The following is a 20,779-nucleotide window of genomic DNA, read 5'->3' as shown; positions in this document are numbered from 1 at the left end:
GTTCCTGACAAATAATATGTATTTATAGTATACCCATAAGCTAAACAAACTTAATAAATAGCTGAAAGATTCAAAATTATTCTGTTAGAAGATGGTAATATGTATAGTGTACAGTATAGTATGTTGAGTTATATTCTCATACAAATGACCTGCATTGTGAAACAAAAATCATTATTTTCATCAGCACTGGAATTGCCACTGCATTTATCATCTTGAAGAGCTCAAAATTAACATAAAAACAACAGCAATAACCACTTGTATGTCAAAATAGACAAGAGTTAGTGTAGAGGCGAGCTTACTCGTATCTGATGGTCCAACAAGTACTTCACTCCGGAGATCGTTGTATGATGAACATTGAACATTTATTGCATTTGCTTCTCAACTTAGCCGATAACGGACTAATTGTACATACAAGTTTACGAACAGTAATCTCACAAATACGTTCACAAACAGTTTCATCAAACAAGTTTCTCAAAGTATGGCTAAACCCACAGAACTCGTTTCTCAAAGTATGGCTGAATCCACAGAACCCGGTTAGAAACCGTGTGCCTCCACAGCTACACACTGAACCTTTCACTTCTACCTTGTTGCGGTCCCCACTACCTTGTAGTCAGTTCCTTTGCTCCAGTTACTGTCTCCCATTTTATCCACGTCTGTTGCTTTCAATAGCTGAGCCGAACTGAACTCTCTTGTAACAAAACCATTGCTATGCATTGTTTCCTTGACAACTGGACAAACGAACTTAAAAGGTAAACTACAAAGGCAAACTATCAAGGCTATCATCAAAGCCATATGATGTCACTAATGACATCATCAGTACGCCTATACTTTTTTAATCCAATTAACCTTACAATACACAACATAAACCAAAACCAGAGGAAACCTTGGTTGGCTCATACAGTTAGTATGACAGGTGCTATGACAAAAATACATAATAATGAGAACCAGAGATAGAACTCTCAGTAAGTGTAGCTATTTTTCTCATTTCACTCACTCTTGCCATGCAGTCACAGGCTGAATGTCTTATGCATATCTTTGCACATTTTTTTGAACATTTGTATAATGCTGTTAAAAAATATCTATTCCAGTCATTCAATAAAAACTTGTCAACTTGTGCATTCAATTGAAGTCACACAACAAGGCTATTCTTAAAGCTTTGGGGTATGTTACAAGAACTTACTGTAAATGTCAGAGTATGCTATATTTACTCTGAGCCAAAGCAGCTGGAGAAAGCAGAGAACATATATCATCAGTGCGCCAGTCGTGGGGTTGCTTACATATTATTTCTCAGCTCACCAATAAACATGGTAGCACCTGGGAGCAGATTTAATGAGCATCAAAATAGTTTTTAATGCTCCATGTGACTTGCTGCACATTTCACGCAGCAAGCACAGTGCTCGCACCTATTGTGGAATGGTCACAGCGGTTTTTGTACTGTAAAAATTCTATAAGCTATAAGCACTTTTAATTTATTCTTCCCTTTTCATATTTTTATTGTGGTATCTTAGTATACTAAAGTACCCAGTTTGCTGTGTAAAGCTCAACCTCTCTGATCATGCCAGTTGGAGGGAGTTTGTTTTTATAATCGCGCAACTTTCCTTGCTTCAAGCTGTGACCAGCGCGCAACAGCTGTATGGAGCTGGAGCCTGCTCATTTGTTTACAGTCAGGAACAGCTGATCGGTCTGCAGCAGACCGGCACCGTGGATTTAAATTTCGTTCGGACTTTAAACATCCCGGACGAAATAAGAAGGAAAACAGCGAGAGGTCGCAGAGCTGGTAAAATGCACAGGGGTGGAAAAGAAAACAGGCGAGCGAGGGAGAGAAGATTCAAGCCGCATCTCCCATCTGTGATTATGGGCAACGTGAGGCCTCTGGTGAACAAGGTAGGGAGTTGACTCAACCCGTAAGGAAGGAAAATATCGCTCCTGAGAGTGTAAACTAACGTGTTTCACAGAGACATGGCTGCAGGACAATATGCCCGACAAAGGCATCAGTATTGACGGCTTCAGAGCAGTGCGAGCGGATCGGAGGAGAGAGGAAAGAGGAAAGGACCGGGGGCCTGGTCATGTACATCAACAACAGGTGGTCTCATACTGGTCATGTTACTGTGAAAGAAATAGTCTGGTGGACCTCCGCCCCTACACGCCCAGAGAGTTCTCACACCCCATATCTATATTCTATATTCCTCCCTCTGCCTCCTCAGACGGCGCATGTGACGTCATACTCTTGGTCGCGGATCCGATAACCTGACTTTATGATATTGGGTGACTTCAATCATGCAAGCCTTCTCCAAGACCCTCCCCACAGCATGTGAATTTACATACCTGGGGCGAGAAGACACTGGTCCTGATAGACTCAAATGTTATAGAGGCCTACTGTTCTTTTTTTCATTTATTATTTTTATTTGATTTATTTTTACTCCTCTAGCTGCATTTTTTCTTACTTATTGGTCATTAGTTTGCATTTGTTTATTGTCTTGGTTTGGTGGATGTTCTTTTCCTTTCTTTCTACTTTTACGGGAGAGCAGCTGTAACAAGGCAACACAATTTCCCTATCGGATCAATAAAGCTGTTAAATCCTGAATCTTTTCCATTATAACCCGTCAAACTGCTGTTTTTGGAAGTATTAAATATAAATGTAAATTAAATATGTCTACATCAAAAAAGATTAATTGTAGGATTAATAAAGAGAATTTGGTGTCTTTTAATTAACAGTAAAAACAGTCTCGTTTTCTGTATAAGGTCCTTTTCATACAATCTGTCATCCAGCCTTATGGTTCATTTGTCTCTTTTTATCAGTAATTTGAGAAGGAAAAAAGGAATCTAAATATTATGGTCTGCTAATATTCTCACACATTAATCTATGTGTTGACAGTAGGATGTTCACGGGAAAAGTAGTATCACGAATGTGTGACCACAGTTTCGTGCCTCTCATGTGATGATTTCATTGCAATAGAGGCCGTGAATCTTACCTGGATGAGCTTTGGGGCTGTGCTTCATCCTCCCTCTCTCTGTCATCTGTGCTGTAATTGGCACAAATGGCTAAAACAGACCAACAAACAAAACTAATTTAAATCAGAGTAGCTTCATTTCACTACACTAACCCACCGCCTGTTAGCATCAACCACCCACATAATGTATTACTCACTACAACATAAAGTATTTTTAAACTCACGGTGATTGCTTTTGTTCTCGTCATCATAGGCAACACTTTTAGACTCCGACTGCCAAGCCATTTTATATGAGCTCCGTTTTTATTTCTATTATAAAATGCTACAAAAACTAGAAATAAAATGAAAGTACAAAAACGTCCATAGAGACGTCTCGGGCTGAGTTGGTTAACTGTAATTAACTGCAAATAACGTTTTATAAATATACTATATACTATATATTCATATAATATTTTTTTTAAATAAATGAAGTGTAGTCTGGTCCCTTGTACTTTTATTAATCGATGACAGTGTCTTTCACGATGCAAAGTCAGTTATCGATAACTTTGTAAAATTATCTTCTCCTGCCAGTTTGGCTCTTGGGTGACGTTTATATCCTGCGACGAGCGACGGCCACGTCACCTTTAGGAGACCTGAGTGTTTATTTGGCTAGAGCTGCTTTAGCGAAGGTGTTTCTGATGTGTCTTTGACTTCGTTGCATTTAGCTGACACCGATTGTTGACAGAATGTCGAGGACGGAGGATTTTACCAAGTTCCCACTTCAGATGTGGCAGAATGTTCTATCGAAGGTAAAGAAAGCTGTTGTTTTTATGGATGACAGGTGTGCAGAGTCTCTGCACTGGAACGGAGGTGCTGCCGCCTTGTTGGATGCAGGAGCCAGAAATGTCAAGCAGTTTTCAAGCTTTGAATCCGGCGGTGTGAATGAACCAAAAGCCGTGTTTGTAGTGAGCACTTTGTTAAAGGGGAGAACAGTCGACATCCTTAAAGACATCATATCCCTCAGTCATTTCCAGTACTGTGTAGTCATCACCACTGTTTCTCACTCTGTACACCTGCTCGCCAACAATGTTTCAACAGAGATGGAAGGAAACCCTGTATTTCAGCAGTTTGAAGAAAAGTTATGTGAATGGATGGGAAACATGAACTACACGGCAGAAGTCATGTATGTTCCTCTGGTTTTCGCCCCTATTTCACAGCAGCTCCTCCTCACACCCACGTTTGCAAATTTGTTTCCCTTGCTGTCTCCTGACTTGGAGACAATAAATGCCAAACGACCAGAGAAAAAGAAATTTGGAAGTCTGCCTGATGTAGACATGCACTCACTGTCTGTTGAGCTGCAGATTGAAATCAAATCCTTAGTTTCAGCTTTAAATGTAATGTTTGAATTCACAAGCACCAGGGAAGAGACCTTTGCTGTGGGTCCCATGAGTCGCATCATAGCAGGGGAATTGGCCAATCATCCTCAAGCCAAAAACAGAAGAAAGACAGCCCCGAATAAAGCATCAATCATCTTCTTGGATCGGACAATGGATCTTACAGGTAAAATATTGTGTCCAATTGTTCTGCATGCTGCAAAAGCCTTTTTCACACATCACAGCAGATACAAGTTTTATTTACATTTATTCTAAGCAAAACTTAAAAACGGCGGTATACATATGCACATATTGATGTTGATATTCATTGGGTTTCTAAACACTGAATAAATATTTCGTCTTTTTTTAATTTCTTAATTCTCAGGAGCTGTCGGTCACCACGGTGATAACCTGGTGGAAAAGATTCTGACTGTGCTCAAGCCGCTACCCAGTCATGTGACAGATGTACAGGTAGACATGCTGGAGCTCACAAGTCTGCAGCGCACCCCTCACTCCGAGACCACACTGGCCCCTGGCTGTCTCGCACAGACCCAGTGAGTCCATAGCTGGTAGTAGTTTCAACCAAAGTTGTAGCTGCAACTATAGTGATTTTGTGTCAATTAGTCAAATGTACAGATACAGGGGATATTGTTGCTGGTACTGCTTTTTTAGACACTTTGCTTGAAATTATTTTGTTACACGCTGTGTGAAGACACGTTGCTTTTTAGCCATCGCTTGAAACAAAAATATTGTTTATTATTCCACTTTAAAAGCCAAATTTACAGGGAGCACAAGTGATTATTAAGCTTGAGTTACATTGTTCATGGAGTATGTCAAAAAAGTATTCAGAAAGTTCTGATATAACATAAATATAGAATATTATAGTTTATTCTCCACCATTTGCACTGCACCTATCTGTCCATCTAGTCTAGAATCCATAAAAGTCAAATATTGACTTTGACTGTGTTGCATTTGGTTGAACTGAGTAATGGTGGTCAGTATGACATTGTAAGAAATGTTAAGATTTCTAATTTGTTGTTGCCAGAAAGTCTGGTCTGAGTAGTTCAAGCTGATTCAAAGGAAACACTAATTTAAATAATTACTGGCTACAACTGAGGAATGTTGAACAGCATCTCTATACATGACATGTTGGACCCTGAAGTAGATGAGCTGCAGCAGCAGAGGAGCACATTGAGTGCGACCGCCCCCTACAAATTGCAAGGGATCTTCCAAATTTAATAAAAGCATTGTCTTATCTGACGAGTCTTACTTTCTGCTGCAACAATTAGATGGTCAGGTCAATAGTTGGTGTTAATAACATGAAATTACTCTTCCACGTTAATATAATATGCCTATTAAGTTTGCATGTTCTAATTATGTGTGTCTGTAGTGCATATTTTGGTTTGTTCTCGCTGTGTAAAAAAAGCTGATTCGATTAATTGGAGACTTGACGTGATAACAATAATTTCCTCCATAATGTTTTTGTCTTTTACAGAACAGTGTTCTGTAATTTGGTTGGGTCTAAAAGAAAGTTTAGTTACAAAACAACAATATCCATTTTCACATACTTTTCCCATCTGGTTAAACACCCACTCACCAGTCAGAGCGGCCCCCCACTGTGTGTGTTAAGTGGCACATGACCAGTATTAGGTGCCAGTGGTTTAGTGAAGCTTGCCTCTAGTCCTGGATGTGCAGATGCATGTGTTAGGCGTCTGTGGTGGTGCTGTTGTACATGGCAGGATTTAAACCTACATCATGTGTTCCACTCCCGCTTTGCCCCTTCATGTGGTTGCAGGAGGAAAAGACTTTGACTGGGAAGAAGAATTCTGTGGCTGGAGCTGTCATGCAGTATGTCTGACGGGTTTGAGTTTGTGAACAGGCATACACGTACCGTAAATGTGGCGGAGACTGTCTTTAGCTAAGTGGGAGGTTCATGGAACCAGCCACAGATCTTGCAGTGAGCACTGTTTAGACCAGGGGTCACCAACCTTTTTGAAACTGAGAGCTACTTCTTGGGTACCGATTAATGCAAAGGGCTACCAGTTTGATACACACTTTTGAAATAACACATTTGCTTAATTTACATTTAATTATATGTGATTATTAATAATTAATTAAATTAATGATATTCATCTATGTGAAGACACAGATCATGTTCATGATTTCTCACAATAACTATCGAATGTGATTTAAAAAAGAATAGCAACAAAAAAATTAGATGCAGCTCATTGGTAAGTGGCGCTATGGTGAGCTATTTTTAGAACAGGCCCACGGGCGACTCATGTGGTCCTTGGGGGCGACCAGTTCTGAATATAACAAATATTAAAAATGTTTTATATTGTTGGCCAAAATGCTGCGGTGAGTTTAGTTTTGAAATTTCCTTTTTTTTTTTTAATGGTAAAGGCTTAAAGCAACCCACGGAGGGATCAGTGTTCCAGATCTTTTCAGTGATTATGACCAGAGTCTGTCCCAAAATCTTTATCTCACACCATTCAGATATTGGATAAGTTCTAGCAGGTGCAGGGACACAGTGCGACAGACGAAGAGGTGTAGCTAAAAGTAATAAGTAATGCAGCAGGGACGGTGTTTGTATGGAGTATGTGTCTGATCAGGGCCAGCAGGATCAGCAGGAGTGTTATTGCCTGTGCTATCTCTAAGCAGATGGTCCAGTTGAGCTTTATCGCAGATGTTTAGGAGATTGCTGCTGAGGCACAGCAAGAAAGAAACCAAGAGTTCCCACTTTTTTTTTCCTGGCTTCAAGTGCACAGCGCAGGTAGACAGGAGTTTATGTCACTCATTCTAAAATGTTCAAGACAGGGCTTCATAAATATATGTTAGGGTTGTAAACATTTGTGAACATTACTCTCTTAGAGATACCAAAGCACAGTTCTCTAAAAGGGATTGTATTCTCTGCATGATGTGATCTGTGCAAAACAGTGGACCCTTCTGGCTCTGTGTTGTTTCAGTGTCCCATCCCACTGTAAGTTATACATTTATGATGTGTGGAGCTATTTTTAGCACAAACCCACAGTGTATTTTGATTGGTTTTGTTTGTGTAGACTTGCTGAAGCCTTTAAATATTAGGTGCCGCCCTAATTTAGACCTTTCTGTATGATATTTCCCTCAGTAATTCCAGGATATTTTTATAGATTACTGTGTCTCAAACATTATGTGGGTGGTTGTTGATTCTAGCTCTCCCAGCAAGACCCCACACTTACTTTGCAATTACTGTTGTATTATCTTTCTTAACCTGCTGTGACTTTTTCTTATTTTACAACTTGACTTTCACTCAGTGGATATAATAATCTTGCCAAAGAGAAAATAATCTTATACACACTGCTTGCGGAGGTGTTTTGTTGCACCAATCTTGTACTATGGAATTCTTGTTCAGCCTTTAAACAGTGTGGTGATGTACAGTTTGCTGAGGATGCTGAGTGAAAGTGGCAGTGGAAGAGTTGTTTTACGTGTCTGTGTATGTGAGTTTGTGGCCAAGTACCTTCCAGCTCACTCTATGTAATTTGCTGTGCTTGACTGCTCAGCCCTTTTGATCGTAATAAAGACATATAAACCCCACTGGCAAAGGGCACCAAGTTTCCCTCAGTCTCAAACTGAACCCTGCACCCCCGTCATCTGGCCACCTTGGACCTTGATCTTGTGGTGGGAAGTGTATGCATGTGGGCAGAGAGGAGTATGGGTGGCCAAGGTGCTCTTGCTCTGCCTCAGGAGCTGCCATGCCTGAGCCAGGCAGAGTATAACTGACCGCACCCTGCCATGAGAAAACACTGTGAGGCTGCCGTCTCCTCAAATCTGCCCAGCAGACCCAGCTTTGCGCACCACTATGAAGGAGGGAAAACACCTATTTCTGTCCCAGCTGGGAAATATGAGCATGAATAAGAAGCCCATGCCTACTTATTTCAGTTCAGGCTATATGGGAAAAATAGTAAGAACAAAGGCAATGATAGGAGAGTGTGGAGAGAGCAAATGACAGACAATTGAGGGCAGCTAACCCTGTTGTTACCCTACCAAGAATAAAGAAGGGGTGTATGAAAAATGGCCATGCTCATTCTATGCTGGTTCCTTATACACAAGAGATTATTTTGTTATTCTATACTTAGACGATGAACAGTGTCACAAACAGTCAAATGAAGAAGTGATTTACAATATAGGCTAAACAACAACTGTACTCCATCATTAGGTACGGTATGGTAGGAGTTCCCATGCAGGCCTGGATATTGCTTTGAGTTTCAGAAAAGGCGTAAGCGCTGTGGAACAGTTGTGCAGAAGATATTGGTCTTGGATAAACATTCTGGTGAAGACTTAATTTTGAGAATAACCTTCTTCCATGTTACACTCTTAGCATAGAACCAGATGATAGATGTTAGAGGTAGAAAAAATCCTTTTCATTTCAAGAATAAAACCTTGCTATATCTAAGTGAGAATCAGTTTTGTGTTAATTTGTGTAAATGTATTATTGGAGTGAAGACTATACTGAAAGTCAGAATTTAATTTCGAAGCTTTTTACATTTTTTTTAGAGGCAGTTAAAGCCTCTCCCTCTGAGACATATGTGTCTGTGTAAGACTTTCATCTAATGATTTTTATCAGGTTACCTAAAAGCTGATGATGGTGTCTCTTTTTTGCTAAATAGAACTGAGACCATTTCTTGAGTTGATGCAGGGATTTAGCCATATTGTCAATTTGCTGACGCGCCTGATCCACCTCTGATTGTGTATATCTGTTTCTTACACTGCCTTTTTCTCTTTCAGTGTAGATGGGATTTGCTCTTGAAACCCACACTGCATCAATCACAAAGAGCACCTGCACCGGAACAACTTGTACTCAGTGTTCCCACCAGCACTGAGATAACATAACCTATTCTCTCTTGTCTGCCGTCGCCAGCTCTGTCGTTTGATTTTCACTGCGCAACAAACGGTGGGAAAGAGCTTGTGTGTGCGCACATTTATTGGATCCATCGACCCATTATCTGATCCTATCCCAGCTGTAATTGTGCAAGAGTTGGAGTACAACCTGGACAGGTCTCCGGTCTGACTCGGGGGCAACACAGAGAGACGTACACAGACAGACAAATATTCACACGTACAGGCAATTTAGATTCACCAGTTAACCTAACATGTATGTCTTTGAACTGGGAGAGGAAACCAAAGTACCTGAAGTAAACGCACAAAAGCACGGGTAGAACATGTAAACTTCATACAGAAAGGCCGCAAACTTTGGTGGGGGCAGCAAGACCTTCTAGCTGTGAGGAGACAGTGCTATTCGCTGAATCAGTGAGCTGTCCTCACCCCTCACCCCACCCTCAAAAATGGCAGTTTACATCCTCTCTCTCCACTTCTCTTAAGAACTTCCACTGCTAGTTTTTATTTGAGATGGTAAAGTTGCCAAGATGCATGAGGGGAGAAATAGTCCTACCTGTAATAATCACCTCATGTATTGTTGGGTTTAAATAACCAACATCCTATTTTAGGATTTCTTAATCACCAGTTAATTTTAGTTTTTCCAGGCTTTTACTATAAATGTTCATTATTTTACTTGGTTCATTTTTAGCATGTACATCCCCTCCTCTACTCACTTCCTTCTATAAATCTGCTGGGTCATTTTGTTCCTCTAGCTAAGGAATACACACTCTCAAGGCCAGGTTTTGGTTTTGGTCCACTCCTCTCTTTCCCCCGTCATTTGTCCTGTGCTGACAAAGGGATGTTTACAGGAAACCCACAGTGTGTTTGGCCCCATTAAATGCACTACATAAATTAAATCTCTAAGGAATGGGGCTGACCTTGCACAATTCTATTTAGCTCTTTTTGTTGAGATCATTTGTGCTGGGAAATGCATTACAGCTGCTTTTGCAGTCCCGTGCAAGTGAAGTTGTGATAGTCTTGATTGCGTTAAGGTGATATTGTTATGCACTGGAGTATTCTGTAGTTTGGGGATGTGATTTGTTATGCAGATGCTGACAAACAGAGACGTGGTCTCAAATAATTATGATCCCCGAACTGTATTATGAAGTTTCTCAGCTGTTCAAAGTTCAGTTCAGATCAATTACAATTCTGGTATTTGAGGGTTTTTTTTGTGTTTTTCTTTTTGAGGAATATTGAGTATAATTAAAACTTCACATGACAATACACACAAAATGTGTGATATTGATTTTTTCAGCACATAGTAGTGTCTGTAGATCCTCTTTCCAGCGACATACATATAGCCATCATATCCTCAATTAGAATGACGGGACGGATTTTGGCCAGATGCAGCCTGCTCAAGCACTTGCTGCTCCTCACAAAGCCTGTTGCTCCAGGGTCGTTTTTGTCAATTCCTTTATTATTGGATCTGTCCATGGGGTTTGCACACTACAATGACAGTATGCAGAGAAATGTTTAATACAGGATTTAACCTGATACTATACATTAAATGTCAGCGGGACTCTAATGGAATTTTGTAAAGTTCGAGGGGGCATGTCTTCCCAGTGAAAATGATGTATTTGTGTCCATCTATACAGATAGAAGGGTTCATGTTATCAGTGTTCTCTCCCACCATACCTGCTCGAGTTTATTTCAGTTTTTAAAACAGACATAGAAAAAACTGAAAAGCATCAAGCCTTCTCAGAAACAATGTCCTGGCTACTTCTCTATACCGTTTACCGTTTATACTAGAAGTTTAACTGGAGCTACTTTTCTCAGTAGAAATATTCCCCATGACGGCTGCTGAAAGCATGTTAAGTGGATTATACAGAGAAACTGGGACACTTTCTGAAAACGGCAGCCATTGCTGAATTTTTAAAATTCAATTTTCAATGCTTTGAGCAACACAGACAAAATAACATTCAGTCTCACAAAACAGTTCTTCTCTTGCCATTAACTTTCAGTGTTTGACGTAGGTGTTTTCTTGCTTTGTACCTCTCTTCTGAGTTGTTTTGGATAAAGTCATCTGACAGATAAATAAGTGTAGATGTGCATCTGATGAGCTGCAGTGACAGCCGTAACCGTACAGGCACGCATCTCAAAAATTAATCACACGAAACCCAAACTGTCTGCATGGATAGTTACAGTATTGAAAGGGATGCGTAGGTACTGTAGGTTAGGTGAACTAACACTTTAAAGATGTTTCACTCCTCATCCTGGAGGCTCTATCACTTGTATGCAAGTAATATGACTTTGTTCTGAATCATACCATCAATACAATATTTTTCATGGGGAGTCAGAGTAAGTAAATAAAAACTGAGATGCTCATGTGCACATACGCATGCATGTTGGACCAAATAATGAGGGGGCCCAGTATAACGAGCACATATAAGACACCCTGAGTCACAACTGTTAGAGCCATTCTTTTCTGCTGCATCACTCACTTCCAGGAATACAATCCCCCTCTTCACCCCCACAGTCATTAATGACTTGGACACAGCCAGAGGTATTTGATCATTTTAATGAGTAAATACATGCTCATTCTTTCACTTTGTACGCACATCTTTTCTGAATTTACACTATTGGATGCATAACTGCCTTTTAATGGTACAACACACATTGCAATTCTAGTGGAATGTGGTTTGGGCACAAACACCCACGCTCCAGCAACACTTACTCCGCCTGTCCACCTAAAGCCAGATAGGACATGGACTATGTCATACACACAATCAGGTGCAAGAGTGCCCCCTTCAGCCTGTAAGAGAGCAGCCTTTTTTAGAGTCACACTGCACTTAACTTTTGCAGATGTCCAACTACACGCATGCCCCCATTCCCCCACTAACCCCTTCTTGCTCAGTAGAGTAGTTACTTAACAAGGTTCCTGGCTGGTGGTGGAGTCTGTCTCACTCCCTGCCAGTATAAACCTCACTCCTCAGCCCTCAGTACAGCTCACACCCCCGCCTTCATCTCACCAAATGGCCCAAAGAAAGCACCAGGGTAGTGGGCTGCCCAGGAGGGGGTTGGGTGGGCAAAGAGCCAAATAAGAACCATATTTCATTCACACTTTATGGTGAGCCCCTCCATCTTCCAAGAACACACACACGGGGTTGTCTGCAAACATATACTGATTCATGTGTACACATGGCTGCTCACATATGGTCTGGTCAAGTAGTTCTATTAGTATTTAAACCATGATCGGTATGTGGGACTTCATGATTTGGGTACTCATAGAAATACTTCATTAAGTGCATGAGCAGTGTTTATTCTGGATGATTAGAAATATGTGTGCTTGTTTGTGTTTGTGTTTGAAATATGTTTGTCAGAAATAACATGTACACCATGTCCTAGCTCTTGGCTTATATTTACGATTAACTACATCATGTCTTAATTATGCCTTAACAAAATCAACAACATGTTATTAAGTTATTACTTATTTGTGTTTTTTGTCTTTTTTTAATTTATTTATTTTTTTACTATATAAGGCTTTACATTAGACTTATGTCGTGGGCCGAGTTGTGTTTGCTGGTCTTTGTGTCTGGTTCTGTTGGGAATATGGCGGGCGTCCCAATGTGAGTCCTCCTCCTCCCCATGTAGCCTTAGCCCAAGGTCTGGAACAGATTACATCTGGTATTAAACATATGGCAGCAGTTAGAAAGGAGAAAAGGCGAGAGAAGAAAAAAGTAAAAAAAAAAAAAAAAAATAAGAAAAACAGAGTGAATATGTCAACAAGCTCCTTCAAACCTTCCCTCTCTCTGTCCTTAGCCTCTTTTCTGTCTTTGTCTCCTCCCCTTTTCAGTTTCTGGTTGAGAGGTCAAGACTACGTCTACTTTGGATTCTAGCTGCCAAAGACACAGAACCATAAGGTGCTAGTGCAACACATTTAACAAGATCTGAAATATGATCATAGCCTGAATTCACTTACAGGGACCTTTTTTTTTAATAAGAAAAAGTGTCCCTTTCTGTTATCTTAATGATGATGAATCAAAAGACTTACATCTACTCATGGCAGATGGTAATAGTCCTACAGACATGCCTTGTCCTCAATCTCTCATTAGAGATGTGGATCAGTCGGTTTCATTACCTAGCGGATAACGAGACGAGGGACAAAGATATGCCCTGATTGTATCAAGAGGACCCTTGGTCTCTAGACTCTGTTGCTGTGCCACAGATGTAAGGACAGTGCCGATCAGTCCAGAGAAATGTTGGCACACAAATGTTTAAGGTGGATTGAGAACTGTTTTCCCGCTGCTAATTTCAGCTTTTTCCTGTGAGGGCTCCCAAAGGGGAGTCACCGCTCCCTGACCCACAAGCTTTTTATCACTAAGATGAACACTCAGTCACATCCATGTTGTCCTTTTGTGTTTATACTCCGAGGCCTGCATGCTCCGAGCAAACAGCAAGAAGACCACTGGTTGTTTTGCTTTAAATTGCTACACGTCTACTCCCAACATGTTTTCCTCAAACTGACCTTTTCGATTGGTCTTCCACTTAGGTCTGCTGCAGCACACTCATTGTGGGAGGCCATGTTGACCGGTAAGCATAAAGAGGGGCTGATGGAGGTCCGTCGGCAACTGGTGGAAGCAGCTAGTAAGGAGAAATTGCCAATCAAGATGAGCATGGGTAAGAGTTAGTGTCCCAAATAGTTGCAACAAAGTTCAAAGGAACATAAAACAATACAAAGAAGAATAAATAAACGAGGATACAACTCGAGCAAAATCACCATCAGAAAAATTACCACTTGTTCATGTTAATATTGCTGTGATTTAGCGCCCAACCATAGCGTCAACCATACCATCTACTGAGATCCATGATGTCTGCCGTGTATTTGCTCATGTGGCCACAGAGGAAATCTGAACCACATGTTGGCTCTATGAGATTCACACACACAAACACACACATGCTTCCTCAAACACATGCTGCTTTTGAAAACTTTTGTTGTTTGTTAATGAAGCAAACTGGGCTGAAGCAAAGGATAAAAGTATGTGTAGGCACGCAAAAATAAAGTCATTACATGCACAAGCATACTGAGCTTTCGTGCACATTCACCTTTACGCTACCTTCTGCAGTACTACACTCATTCATGCAAACACACACACACGCAGCGCTAATATGCAGGTTAGCATCTGGCAAAAAGGGGGGGGGGGGATTAGAAGGGAGGGGCTGTGTGGTCTCTTAGCTCCTGTAATCTGTGAGGTAAAGAAGGTCTTGTCTCTCGTAACAAGAAGGTTGTAATCTGTTGGAGGTCACGCACACACATGCACACACCCCACACACTGCCAAGCATCTGCATACACATGGTGGTTTCCTTTCACACATCTGTGCTAAACAGCACTCCTTCTAATTCTGGATAGCTGCTAAATTTTGAGTTTATTTAGACAAATGGAAGCTGCAGGAACACATGAGAGTACACAAACAAAAGCGAGAAAGTATGAAGGTGTAACATTAAAGCTGCTCCCACCTGCTGACTGACAGTCTGTTGACTTAATGTCTTTGCTGAGAGAGAGAAAAGCCTAGAGAGAGAGAGAGAGACAGAGAGAGGGCACTGTCAAACTCCTCACACACTGAACCTTTATACCCCACTGGCAAGGGACCAGACTCCATGAAGCCCCTTGAGCTCCCAGCACACCCTCCACATCGTTCCCAGCCTGCCCACCAACACCACCACCCAAATTCTCAGTCCATCATTCTCTACTCATATGAGACTGAGCTAAACCCAGTAACACAAAACGCTTAGCATTAATACCTATCTGCTCTCTCAGTGCCCACTCACTCTCTAGAAGAGCAGAATTTTCCTCATCACTTTCTCACTCTGGTACGTTTATGATGATCAGTATAGAAAATACTGTATCAGTGTACTACGGGCCCCACATTCTCACACTGGCCCAACTTGGCTTCTTTTCATCTCAACAGGATAAGATCATCCAGAGAGAGGCCGAGAAAATAATCCATTTCTCAGAGCCTGAGTATAACCCGTCAGGTTTCTCACAGCACAAAAGGATGAGGAAATTCTTACTCTCTGTGTGTGTGTACGGAGAAATTTGTTCAGATTCCAGTGTTTATCTTGGGTGTTTTTGCTCTTAGTGGGGAATTGCTTAGACGGCTTTGGTTTCTTTGTCCATGCTTTTGTCAACCCATCTTGATGTGTGCATGTACGCATGCATGTGTATGCGTCACATGGTCCTACAGTTTGGGGACATATTGTGTTCACTGATACCACAGTGTAAATGAGATGTGTTGACAGGGGTTTTCTTCCAGTGGCTTTTAACAGCAGATTGGATGTCAGAGAAATGTCAGATATCAGGGAATATAGTTAGATTTTTTGGGGGGGGGACAAAAAGATAACATTCTTCACCCTGACTATTTAGCTAAAAACATTGTTCTGCCTCAACAAGCTGCGTGCATGGCCATTGACCAAGACTCCTGCTAAAGTATACAACACAAAAATGGCACTGACAGATGCTGTCCCTAATAAGATCACATTTTATCTGTGATACTCTAAATTTAGACTAGTGAATGGAGACCAAGTACTGTAAACATGTTTACCTACACACACTTTAGATAAACCTCACTGTCCTGCTTAGATGATTTCAATCCCCACATCAGTAGCAAACATGTTTATCTGAAGATAGATAAAAAAAAATAAAAATTCCTCATAAGACACACTAAAAACGTACTCATACAGTAGAGTCTAGAAAGGGGCCCCAACATGCATCCACTACTGAAAGTTCCAGGACTTTTCTCATCCTGGAGTGCATAAATAAAATTCTTTCAGCCTTCCTCTGTCCCCCATCTATGCAGAATTACTTATGAGGCTGTCCAGCTGCTGAGGCAGGCCACCACTCAGCTCCATGCTGACATCAGACTAAGCCTCTGAATAACCCTGTGCACCTAGAATGCAAGTCAGCTTTCCTGTAACTGGACTAAATCATTGTTGGCCTCTGGCCTTAGTTGCATTGTTCAGGACTTTGATCGTGGCCGCACCTCCGTTACTACTGGCAGCAAATGCACCCAGAACATTTAAACGGCCAAAGTGTTCAGACCCTTCCACCATGTTAGGTGATACACAAAGAGTGACAAAAAAATCTTTATCATTAATGTCACTAACTCTATATTTAAGACTCCCCACATTAGTAGAAATAATTTGTCTATGTTAATGGAATCCAAGGTAAAAAGGCAAATGTATACAGTATTTAACTGTTCAAGTGTTCTGTTGTAAATTAAAGATAAATTAAGTTTACTAGAAATCTGAAGCTATAATTTGTTCAGTGGAAATAAATGTCAATCAAATAAAATGACATTGAGCCTATCAAAGGTAGAACTACAGTGTCTTCCTATTTATTAGAGTATTAAAGCAGAAATGCTTCAGTACAGCTTTTTCATGTAGGAACACACTAGTTTGAAACGAGAGCTCAGCTGACAGATCTTCTCTCTGACATTCATTTTGCATCTGGCAGCAAGATGCCTGAGGAATAACAGTGTTTTGAGGGAAGTTTAGTGGCATAGATAAGAGCTACAGCTAAGCCAAGGCTGTTTGATTGTGTAATGGAGAACAGCCTTTTGTGTGGCATTTGTGTCTTAAGTTCTTTATTTCTGTCTTACTTTTTCTCACTCAATCTTGTCTGGACTGCTGTGAAGTGTGATTACATTGGGCCTACACTGTAGCACTCTTGGTTGCCTATTCTCATGTAAGATTATGTTTCGCTGTGTATTTTCTGGTTATGTGGCCGAATTATGGTTGGCACATTAAGCTTAGTGAACCCTCGTTTTACTGCCAGGACGTTTATGGCTGGATATGTTCACAAAAGAGCTTTTCAGGATTTTGAATATGTCTGGACTGAAGCTTATTCTTCAGAAATAGTTTCATAAGAAACCTGATTCCCTTTTGTGGACGTTTGCTGAGTTTTGCCCAGAATGGTGGCACACAATACACAGGCCCTCTCAGTGGAACTTGGAAAGTATGTTTCCCCACAGGCAGACGTGCAGAAATCTATTTTGCTGTCAGGTTTACTTATCGGCTGCTGTTAAAATTAGTTTGCATGTAACTAAGATCCCTAAATGATTACCCCCTATTTTCTTCAAAAATGTTTTTATTACATCTATAGATTGTCATCCGGTTTAACAGGGTATTAAACTTTACATTTGGAGCGTCATGTCTCAGGATTGTATTTACTATTCTAAAGCTTTCTCCTCCTGTCTGTCCTCCTGCCTGTTTCTCCTCTAGTCATGTGCTTGGCTTCGCTAAAGAAAACACTGGCCATGTAGTCCAACAGGAAATACTCCCACATCTGGTGCTGGTTCAGAACATCAACATGAAAAAGTAGGCTTTATGGGGAGTTAATTTGTGCCCTGTCTCTATCCCAGCCTCTCGTACCTTCAGGCCACCCTGTTTACCTCCCTTAGCCCTTTATACAAGCAGGGTCCTGCCCATCGTGAGGAGTCCAACCCCTCTCTGTCATCTGTATAAATAATCAAAAACGTCACAGTTACACGTATTAGTCATACTCCAGACAGACTCTTAGGAGCTCTCATAAGTGTTCCTGCACCTCAGCTGTCTGTTTTATGCTCAAGCATGCAAACTTATTTGCAGTGATGTTTAGTCACCCGCTGTTACTCATATAAACATTTCACTAAAACTCTTGACAGCCACCTGACCTTGCACATAGAGAATACTGCTTTCTGATTGGCACAGCCACACATGGACACGCATGAGCGGAGCGAAAGCATAGGTGTGCAGAAGTATGTGAATATGTGTGTGTTTGAAATCCTCATAAGCTCATTAATCAGTAATGGTCAAAGCTTATCATACAGCATATGGCAAACAATCCACGAGTGCATCCATACCTGCCGGCCTAATGGTATGCCATCTGTACAATCACATAAATATGTACAGGTTATCAAGACACACGCACGTGCACACACACAAACGCAAACACACATGCACTCGTGGATTGTATACCATGTACTGTATGATAAGCTTTGGCCATTACTGACTAATGAGCTTATGATTTCTCACCAGATGAGTAACAGTGTTCTCTTCTCTCCGCTCAGGTCGTGTGACCCCCGAGCAGCTGTGCTCCTACATGCAGCTGTTCCGGAGCAATTGGGGGGCGCTGGAGAGTCACTGCGGGGTGCTCCAGCTGGGCCTGGCTACGGCCCAGATGCTCCGCCACCCCAGCTTGCCTCGCTGGGATTCCTGTCTGGCCTTCGAGCGGCTGTTGCTTCAGGTCTGCACTCAAACTTTTTATCCATATGTGTTACAGGTGATGAAAACTGGAAAGTCTGCTTTATCCACCACTTAAAATTGTGATGACAGACAGAAAGAGTTTTGGGCTCTTTAAATACAAAGGATTATTACAGATGAACTGAATTACCCTTTTTGATCTTAAGGGAATATCTTAAAGAACTCATAATTTTTAAATTATATCTTGAACAAAATGAAATTGAGAGAAATTAGAAGGAAAACAGTACATTCACTGGCAGTTTGTAATGTTTTTTTTTTCACATCTTTCCCTTTGGTAAATATTTTATTGCCTGTGCTCAGCAGGTAAGTGGGTGCTTGTGGTTTGCTACAACCAGAATGTTGTGTTAAATTGACAGAGACAGGGAAAGAAAAGCAGATTCCACTCCTTCATAAACAAGGTCAGTTGTGTTTGTAAGGAAAACATTTGGATCCTGTAAACACTGCAGAAAAGTGCCAGCTTTCCATCATGTTGTTTAGAGGCCATATACAAGGGGGAAAGGGTGTAGTTTACAGGGGTGGACATTGGTGGATGCCCATGTGTGAATGACTGTGGAAAGGTCAGAGGGCAAATCGAATGGAGAGATGGAGACAGATGGGAAATTGAGTGTGAAAATGAATCACAAACCATCACAGTTTAAGACTTCACCTCTCATTTCAGGTCTTCACTGCTGATCTACTGATATTGGATGCACTTACTGTGAGCTTACTGATACTAAAACCATTCCTCCTTCTCTTACCTTGCTATTTTCATCAAGTCTCATTATATTCCTGAAGCTGTAACGCATCTGGTAGGACAGTATTTAGAAACTTATTAAACTAAATCATGGAAAAATAAAACAAACTTGCAGCAGTGCCCCATGCCAAATTGGAATTTGAAAACAACCTCATAAACCCTGGTCCTCAGCTAGGGCCATTGCTAGTTTATTAAACAAGGGAAGAAGACTTTAGGGCTTATTGTTCCAGTATCCTTTTACTTTATGAGTCCACTTTGATCTTTTGCCCCCGTGGTTGTCTAGCATACCTGCATCATTCAAAGTGCAACTTTCTTAACACGTTCTTTCCTTTTACTCTTATAACAACCAGGCTTTTACTTGTTAGGTATATTTTCTCAGGTGGAACAGGGTCCTGTAAGAGTAATCGTGGTTATGTTAATAACAAACTGTTTTATTTAACATTGTGTGTGTGTGTGTGTGTGTGTGTGTGTGTGACCCCACTTCAGAACGACATTCTTCAAGAATCAAATCTCACAATCAGGCCTTGAGCATGATGTGAGACTTGGTGTTTATTTCAAAACAGGCCCAAGTTTTATTGAAGTATTAAAGGAAATGAGTTGTGTGTCCTCTGTGCCCCCTCTGTTTATTTAATTTCCATATGAGGTTTTTTTTTGCTTTGGCTCAGCATAGAGAGAGAGAAGTTAATTACATTACAAAATGGCGGGATGAAATGCCTTTCAGCTCTGCTTGGAGGTCTGGCTGCATTTGCACTGAGACCTGCAGTTGGTACGTCTGGGCAGTTAGATAGTCCAGTGCTGGTGAACAGTGTGAGTTCTTTTAGGACAACATGTCTGTGGTGGGCTGTGGCCTTGGAATTGGTGGTGGCCATATTGAGGCAAAGGGCCACTGAGTTCAGGACCTGGCCTAGTTCATGCCCAAAGATTTGCTTGTACAAAATACTGTGTAATAGCTATGTTGTGACCTAGTGTAGGCAGGTTTCCCTCAGCTGTGCTTTGGTGATTTGCTCACAGTGTTATGTTTAAGTATGCTATAAAAAATAAAAGGTTTTTTTAAAATGTACTCTGGTTTTGTAGATTTCTAACAGCACCTTTTGTTCAAAAGGTAATAAACCTGTGAGGTTCTTGGAGTTGGCAGGTATATAACATATATTTATGGAGGTTTCCACGTTAGGTCGACTGTGATATAAATCTTTTCTTCATTATATAGCTTATATTTGTGTAAGAAGGGTAGATACCCTCTTGGCACTGCCACAATCCCTCCACCCCTGTTGCCCTGGGGCCCTGGCTGTCTGGCATTTAACTCAGTTTCAGTCTGAATGGGTCAGATTGAGCCACCTTGGTCTGGCTCCAGCCCACAGTTACAGAATTCAGATGCTAGACATGCTCAGCACTGGACAGGAGTGGTGCGGCCAAGGCAAAACTCAACACACTCACTCTTTCACCACTTCCCAGAACATCACAGGCACACTACACTACCTTCCCATCAACCCTCCCAGTCAGAGCCTCTCCCTCACCAAACTAAACATGTAAACTACTACTGTACATCCCTCCCACAGAGACCAGACTTGGGACATGTTGCAGCTACATTTTT

At 41.2% G+C, this 20,779-nt stretch overlaps 1 protein-coding gene across 1 annotated transcript in view; it reads left to right on the top strand.

Annotated features, from left to right (window-relative positions):
- Positions 1 to 3,562: 3,562 nt before the first annotated feature.
- Positions 3,563 to 20,779, top strand: part of scfd2 (sec1 family domain containing 2) — a 76,668-nt gene continuing 59,451 nt past the window's right edge. Inside the window, exons 1-4 of the mRNA XM_067513489.1 lie at positions 3,563 to 4,490; positions 4,689 to 4,857; positions 13,707 to 13,834; positions 18,263 to 18,438. Of these exons, the coding sequence (XP_067369590.1) occupies positions 3,677 to 4,490; positions 4,689 to 4,857; positions 13,707 to 13,834; positions 18,263 to 18,438 (1,287 nt within the window). The 5' untranslated portion in view covers positions 3,563 to 3,676. The remainder of the gene's footprint in view (positions 4,491 to 4,688; positions 4,858 to 13,706; positions 13,835 to 18,262; positions 18,439 to 20,779) is intronic.

Source organism: Channa argus, chromosome 8, assembly GCF_033026475.1.
Source record: "Channa argus isolate prfri chromosome 8, Channa argus male v1.0, whole genome shotgun sequence".
NCBI lineage: Eukaryota > Metazoa > Chordata > Actinopteri > Anabantiformes > Channidae > Channa > Channa argus.
The sequence above is the reverse complement of the archived record's forward strand: the minus strand, read 5'-3'. Positions and strand labels throughout refer to the sequence as shown.